The 8389-nt window shown below is 46.4% G+C and overlaps 1 protein-coding gene across 1 annotated transcript; it reads right to left on the bottom strand.

Annotated features, from left to right (window-relative positions):
- Positions 1-268: 268 nt before the first annotated feature.
- On the bottom strand, positions 269-8069 carry LOC147972378 (uncharacterized). The gene is made up of 2 exons (XM_087521430.1): positions 4874-8069; positions 269-4757 (listed from the first exon to the last, which is right to left on the bottom strand). Exon 1 carries the CDS (start codon positions 6029-6031, stop codon positions 5693-5695), a length of 339 nt encoding a protein of 112 aa, XP_087377556.1. The 5' UTR covers positions 6032-8069; the 3' UTR covers positions 269-4757; positions 4874-5692.
- Positions 8070-8389: the final 320 nt, after the last annotated feature.

Genomic DNA, 8389 nt, shown 5'->3' on the forward strand with positions numbered 1-8389 from the left:
AAATGATAAGCTGTTTTCAGCAAGGTATTCTCTCCAAGCACTGAAATATCGGTAACAGATAGTTTTGTGATAAGGTAATTGGTAACGATGAAAGGATCGAGAAGAGGTGTCTAGAGGGGGGTTGATTAGACACTAAGTGCCAAAAGTTGCAGTTTTTAATATTCTTAAGTTTAAGTGGAGTTTAAGCACAAGTTTAACAAACACAATACATATCAAGCAAGCATGCAATGAGTATATGAGCAGCGGAAAGTAAAGCATGCAACTTGCAAGAATGTAAAGAGAAGGGTTTGGAGTATTCAAACGCAATTGGAGACACGGATGTTTTTGTCATGGTTCCGATAGGTGGTGCTATCGTACATCCACGTTGATGGAGACTTCAACCCACGGAGGGTAACGGTTGCGCGAGTCCACGGAGGGCTCCACCCACGAAGGGTCCACGAAGAAGCAACCTTGTCTATTCCATCATGGTCGTCGCCCACGAAGGACTTGCCTCACTAGCGGTAGATCTTCACGAAGTAGGCGATCTCCTTGCCCTTACAAAATCCTTGGTTCAACTCCACAATCTTGTTGGAGGCTCCCAAGTGACACCTAGCCAATCTAGGAGACACCACTCTCCAAGAAGTAACAAATGGTGTGTTGATGATGAACTCCTTGCTCTTGTGCTTCAAATGATAGTCTCCCCAACACTCAACTCTCTCTCAAAGGATTTGGATTTGGTGGAAAAGAAGATTTGAGTGGAAGCAACTTGGGGAAGGCTAGAGATCAAGATTCATATGGTTGGAATGGAATATCTTGACCTCAACACAAGTGTAGGTGGTTCTCTCTCAAAAAATGTGTATTGGAAGTGTAGGTATGTTCTGATGGCTCTCTCCACGAATGAAGAGTGGGTGGAGGGGTATATATAGCCTCCACACAAAATCTAACCGTTACACACAATTTGCCAAACTCGGTGGGACCGAATGGTTAAACTCGGTCGGACCGATTCAGCAAACTTAGTGACCGTTAGGATTTTCGTTGGGACTGAGATGCAACTCGGTAGGACCGATATGGTTAGGGTTAGGGCATAATGTAATCTCGGTGTGACCGATTACACAAACTCGGTGGGACCGATTTTGGTAATAAGCTAACCAGAGAGTTGGTCAGGCAAACTCGGTGAGACCGATTACACAAACTCGGTGGGACCGATTTTGGTAATAAGCTAACCAGAGGGTTTGCATTGTAATCTCGGTAGTACCGATTGCTCAAACTCGGTGAGACCGATTTTGGTAATGGACATACACAGAGAGATTACAATCCCATCTCGGTGAGACCGAGATCCCTATCGGTGAAACCGATTTGCTAGAGTTTGTGGCAGTGGCTATGACATTTGAAACTCGGTGGCGCCGGATAGATAGAATCGGTGGGGCCGAGTTTGACTTTTGGTTTAGGTCATATGTGGATGTGGGAAGGTAGTTGAGGGTTTTGGAGCATATCACTAAGCACTTTGAGCAAGCAAGCCATTAAGCAACACCTTATCCCCTCTTGATAGTATTGGCTTTTCCTATAGACTCAATGTGATCTTGGATCACTAAAATAGAAAATGTAGAGTCTTGATCTTAAAGCTTGAGCCAATCCTTTGTCCTTAGCATCTTGAAGGGGTTCCACATCCTCTAGTCCATGCCACTCCATTGTTGAACTTATCTGAAACATACTAGGTAAAAGTGTTAGTCCAACAAGAGATATGTTGACATTAATTACCAAAACCACCCAGGGAGCACTTGTGCTTTCAAACGAGTAGCAAGTAATAAAAGTAAATAAGGTGCAGCAAGATGGCCGAATCCTTTTTGTAGCAAAGGACAAGCCTGGACAAGCTCTTATATGAAGGAAAGCACTCCCGAGGACACATAGGAATTATCGTCAAGCTAGTTTTCATCACGATCATATGATTCGCGTTCGGTACTTTGAAAATCTGATATGTGGGTGGACCGGTGCTTGGGTACTGTCCTTACTTGGACAAGCATCCCACTTATGATTAACCCCTATTGCAAGCATCTGCAACTACAACAGAAGTATTAAGGTAAACCTAACCATAGCATGAAACATATGGATCCAAATCAGCCCCTTACGAAGCAACGCATAAACTAGGGTTTAAGCTTTTGTCACTCTAGCAACCCATCATCTACTTATTACTTCCCAATGCCTCCCTCTAGGCCCAAACAATGGTGAAGTGTCATGTAGTCGACATTCACATGACACCACTAGAGGGATGACAACATACATCTCATCAAAATATCGAACGAATACCAAATTCACATGACTACTAATAGCAAGACTTCTCCCATGTCCTCAGGAACAAACGTAACTACTCACAAAGCATATTCATGTTCATAATTAGAGGGTTATTAATATGCATAATGGATCTGAACATATGATCTTCCACCAAGTAAACCAACTAGCTTCAACTACAAGGAGTAATCAACACTACTAGCAACCCACAGGTACCAATCTGAGGTTTGGATACAAAGATTGGATACAAGAGATGAACTAGGTTTGAGATGAGATGGTGCTGGTGAAGATGTTGATGGAGATTGAGCCCCTCCCGATGAGAGGATCGTTGGTGATGACGACGGTGATGATTTCCCCCTCCCGGAGGGAAGTTTCCCCGGCAGAACAGCTCCGCCAGAGCCCTAGATTGGTTCCGCCAAGGTTCCGCCTCATGGCGGCGGAGTCTCATCCCGAAAGCTTGCTTATGATTTTTTTCCTCGATGAAAGACTCCATATAGCAGAAGATGGGCATCGGAGGGCCACTAGTGAAGGAAATATGCCCTAGAGGCAATAATAAAGTTATTATTTATTTCCTTATATCATGATAAATGTTTATTATTCATGCTAGAATTGTATTAACCGGAAACATAATACATGTGTGAATACATAGACAAACAGAGTGTCACTAGTATGCCTCTACTTGACTAGCTCGTTGATCAAAGATGGTTCTGTTTCCTAACCATAGACATGAGTTGTCATTTGATTAACGGGATCACATCATTAGGAGAATGATGTGATTGACTTGACCCATTCCGTTAGCTTAGCACTTGATCGTTTAGTTTGTTGCTATTGCTTTCTTCATGACTTATACATGTTCCTATGACTATGAGATTATGCAACTCCCGTTTACCGGAGGAACACTTTGTGTGCTACCAAACGTCACAACGTAACTGGGTGATTATAAAGGTGCTCTACAGGTGTCTCCGAAGGTACTTGTTGGGTTGGCGTATTTCGAGATTAGGATTTGTCACTCCGATTGTCGGAGAGGTATCTCTGGGCCCTCTCGGTAATGCACATCACTTAAAGCCTTGCAAGCATTGCAACTAATGAGTTAGTTGCGGGATGATGTGTTACAGAACGAGTAAAGAGACTTGCCGGTAACGAGATTGAACTAGGTATTGAGATACCGACGATCGAATCTCGGGCAAGTAACATACCGATGACAAAGGGAACAACGTATGTTGTTATGCGGTTTGACCGATAAAGATCTTCGTAGAATATGTGGGAGCCAATATGAGCATCCAGGTTCCGCTATTGGTTATTGACCGGAGACGTGTCTCGGTCATGTCTACATTGTTCTCGAACCCGTAGGGTCCGCACGCTTAAGGTTTCGATGACAGTTATATTATGAGTTTATGAGTTTTGATGTACCGAAGGAGTTCGGAGTCCCGGATGAGTTCGGGGACATGACGACGAGTCTCGAAATGGTCGAGACGTAAAGATCGATATATTGGACGACTATATTCGGACATAGGAAAGGTTCCGAGTGATTCGGGTATTTTTCGGAGTACCGGAGAGTTGCGGGAATTCGCCGGGGAGTATATGGGCCTTATTGGGCCATACGGGAATAGAGGAGAGAGGCCAAAAGGAAGGAGGCGCACACCCCCCTCTGGTCCGAATTGGACAAGGGGTGCAGCCCCCTTTTCCTTGTTCCTCTCCCCCTCTTTCCTTCTCTCCTACTCCAACAAGGGAATGAGGAGTCCTACTCCCGGTGGGAGTAGGACTCCCCCCTTGGCGCGCCCTCCTCCTAGGCCGGCCGCCTCCCCCCTTGCTCCTTTATATACAGGGGCAGGGGGGCACCTCTAGACACACAAGTTGATCAAGTTGATCGTCTCTTAGCCATGTGCGGTGCCCCCTCCACCATAGTCCACCTCGATAATACTGTAGCGGTGCTTAGGCGAAGCCCTGCGTCGGTAGAACATCAATATTGTCACCACGCCGTCGTGCTGACGGAACTCTTCCCCAACATTCTGCTGGATCGGAGTCCGGGGATCGTCATCGAGCTGAACGTGTGCTAGAACTCGGAGGTGCTGTAGTTTCGGTGCTTGATCGGTCGGGCCGTGAAGACGTACGACTACATCAACTGCGTTGTGCTAACGCTTCTGCTTTCAGTCTACGAGGGTACGTAGACAACACTCTCCCCTCTTGTTGCTATGCATCACCATGATCTTGCGTGTGCGTAGGAAAAATTTGAAATTACTACGTTCCCCAACAACCAGGGGGCCACGAGGTAGGGGCGCGCGCCCAGGGGATACGGTAGGGCGCGCCCCCACCCTCGTGGCCTAGGTGTGGGCCCCCTCTGGTACTTCTTGTGCTCAGTATTTTTTATATATTCTGGAAATAACTTCCGTGAAGTTTTAGGACTTTTGGAGCTGTGCAGAATAGGTCTCTAATATTTGCTCCTTTTCCAGCCCATAATTCCAGCTACCGGCATTCTCCCTCTTTATGTAAACCTTGTAAAATAAGATAGAATAGGCATAAGTATTGTGACATAATGTGTAATAACAGCCCATAATGCAATAAATATTGATATAAAAGCATGATGCAAAATGGACGTATCAGTGGCTACCTCAAAGCCCGGCCGTTGTGGGAGAAGGCTAAGAATGACCTGCTTGATAAAGGGGTCGAACCAGAGACATTGCACTAGCCAGACCGTTCAAGGACTTGGTTCTTCGGGGTTGGGGGAACCTTGGACCCTGAAACAGGGAAGTGCGTTTGGACAAACAAGCAACTGCAAATACTCATCATGAAGCTTCAGGAGTATATCGCCACAGCGCAGCAAGGGACGTTCGTTCCCGACAGAGAGAACGACGAGCTCACAATGGCCCTCGGGAATCATGAGCACCCTCGACGGACACGAGGCACACCAGGCCCCGTTTCGTGGAAGGCTGGGTTTCCCGACGCAGGCGGTTACAAAGGCCGGGAAGGAAGAGGAAAGTGGAGCAGACCCAATTGCAGGCGCTGCACGCAAGGGTACAAGCGCTAGAGGAACGAGAAACAGTTCACAGCCAGCGACCTGCCTAAGCTACCCCCGAAGCTACCCCGCCATCTCAGCGGAGAAGCAGCGTGGCTTCCACTAAGCTGCTTTAGGAGCCTGCCTTCATGGCTCCTGCTAGCTACCCCGTGGATGCTATCACGGAGTCTCAACATTGCCACCTTATGACGCAATGGAAGAACTTCAAAGTCAAGGCGGCTGTTGGCTCTGTTGCACCTCCTGAACCCGGCGCAACTTTTCACTGCCGTCCGATTCCAGAAGGATATGCTGCTGTGATGGTGGATGAAATAATGGAGGGATTTGAGGAGCTCGAGCTTGACCACCCTACCGGTGAAGGAGGGACTCGGCTGGGTTGTGCTCTGAAGACTCCATGTCTATGGCGGAAGGAGCTCATCAACCTTCCGAACTGGACGCCTCCGCCTCCTCCTCCTCCTCCAGCGAGTCAGGGAACTCTGCCTCCTCCTCCAGCGAGTGGTCAGGGCACTTTGCCTCCTTCTCCAGCGCATGGCGGCACTCCGCCTCCTTCTCCGCCTGCGCGCCCGAGCAGCCCGCCTCCTCGTACGCCTCGTCAGCAAGGGCAGAAGAGAGCCGCCGTCGCTCCGGCTGCTCCGGCGTGTCGTAGTCCTTCTTCTTTGCCTCGTAAGCAAGGAAAGAAGATAGCCGCAACCGCTCCGTCCGCTCCGGCATCTGGCAGTACAGCCAGAGGTGGGAGGCAATACAGATTCGATCCATCTCTCAAGCCTCTAGAGAGATTACCATACGAGTTGACCGAGAAGGAAAACACGGAGATCTATCAAGCCCAAGTGAGGGAGTTCTTTGAAACGCAAAGAGCTAAGAAACATCCACCTCCGGAGGAGAAGATAGATCCGGTAAAGCAAATCGCACTATCGATGCCCTGAAGAAACCACCACCATCTCTGCCGAAAACCAACTATGAGCGCATTATTGAAAGGTCATATATCGAAGCGGAGCGGTCGGGAAGTACTTGAAGTGATCGAAGGTTAGCAGAACGAAGAAGTGGGAAAAAATTCCCCAGCTCTGCGAACAAGCGAATCAATCGTGCCCCCCGCTCAAGGTGTCTAGCGATATCATCGCCAATCATCTGGGGATCTTGCCTGGTACCAGTCATGCAGATTACATGCACGACGACGATGCACATTATGATATAATGGAGGTGGACGGATTCAGATACCAGTACGGGAAGCCTCTCGTCAAAGATGGAAGTCCTCCTCTAACAACGATGATGCGAAGATTTCATGATTGGTACATGAAAACATGCAGAGAGTCTGAGAAGGATACTTTGACGCTGAGAGTTAAAGAGGAGCACGACCTCGTTGGAATTGATCTGTTGTCTGTTCCATTTGAGGAGTTCTTCCAGTTTTTCAATCAAAAGGCCCTCGATAAATTAACGGTCACTTGCTAGTGTATGTAAGTACTACTTCTGTCATTAAGTCTCTATATATAGCTCAGCTCTTTCATTGCATGTATATATAATTATCCTCACTATATTATGCAGATTGAAGATCATCGAATGCAGAAAAGCACAAATCTATGATATTGGGTTCATTAACACAAATCTCATAGATGAATATACGGTTACATTTCATGCCAAAGAAACCGATGCCAACTTGCTACGATCGTTGGTAATAAATCAAAATAAAGATAAAATACTCTTTCCTTACAACTTCAAGTGAGTGTTACTGTCTTGTGCATATTGGGTTTCCCTTATTACTCGAGGTTATAATAATGTAATTGATGAGTTATGCATGCGTGCGCAGGTTCCACTATATTCTCCTAGAGATTAAGCTTGAGCAGGGACTAGTAACCGTCTTAGACTCGAGACGAAAATCTCCCGAGGACTATGCGGACATGACTAAAATGCTCGAGAAGTAAGTTCAATCGATCATTATCGCACCATATAGGCAACTTTGTTCATTTTCTGATATCAAGTAATTGTTTTCTTTGTCTCACAGGGTTTGGAAAGTATTCACCGCACAAGCTCCGGGACTGCCGGTGGAGCTGCGATAGACATACTCGAAAGTAAATAGTACTAGCTAGCTAGTTCCACGCATCTCCCGGTGATTCTAGCTACTTTCATCAATGCCATTTATAATGCTTCATTATCAGTTTGATTGACATCTATTTCTCGTAAAGTGCTTGTGGCAGGAATCCGAAAATAATTACTGTGGATACTACGTTTGTGAGTTCATCTACAACGCGACTTGCAAAAAACCAGGGCTACTCTAAAATACAATTTGAAGTGCATAAGCAATAATATTCACAATTTCATTTTATTACCATCATTTGTGCTGAGTTTCATTCATATCTATGTATTTACCCCCTTCTTCAAATTAGATGTGGCAGATGCGGGATGAACTCCTACCGCAAGATCGCATGAAAGCAATTCAAGAGGAATTGGTGGGATTCTTTCTTGACCACGTTATCAATAAAGCCGGAGAATACCATGTGGAACTTGAGTTCAGATACTAGGGGATTGTAAGAGATCTTACATTGTATATATATATGTAGCCAGCAGCGTCGGATAGATATACGAAAACTTGTTGTTCGACCAATCTCTCGGAGAAGGAGAGGTTGATCACTTCTCTCTGTATATGTTCATGACGATCTTCTGTACTTAATGGTTTCCTTTATTTGCTTACTAGCTAGCGTGTCGAGTCCTCTCTATACGTATAGTATGTAGCGTCCACCAAGCATGGAGATAATAGATGACACTTCTCTCTATTAGCTAGCTAACACAATATATGAAACCCCTAAATTAACCCTACAAACCCCCCCCCCCAAAACCCCCAACTCCTCTCCCCCCTTCAGAAAAAAAAACAAAAACCCTAACCCCTGAACTGCCGACGCGTGGACGCTTATTAGTGTCGGTTGGTGCTACCAACCGGGACAAAAGGCCCCCCTGCCTGGGCAAGCCACATCGGTCACGTGGAGGCCCATCTGTCCCGATTGGTATAAGAACCGGGACTAAAGGTGTTGGGCTTTAGTACCGACCCTTTAATCCCGGTTGCCGAATCGGGATAAATGGGCCTTACGAACCGGGACAAATGAGCCTTTTTCTACTAGTGTCGTG

Source organism: Triticum urartu, chromosome 5A (assembly GCF_056163025.1).
Source record: "Triticum urartu cultivar PI428250 chromosome 5A, HENAU_Tu73, whole genome shotgun sequence".
NCBI classification, from domain to species: domain Eukaryota; kingdom Viridiplantae; phylum Streptophyta; class Magnoliopsida; order Poales; family Poaceae; genus Triticum; species Triticum urartu.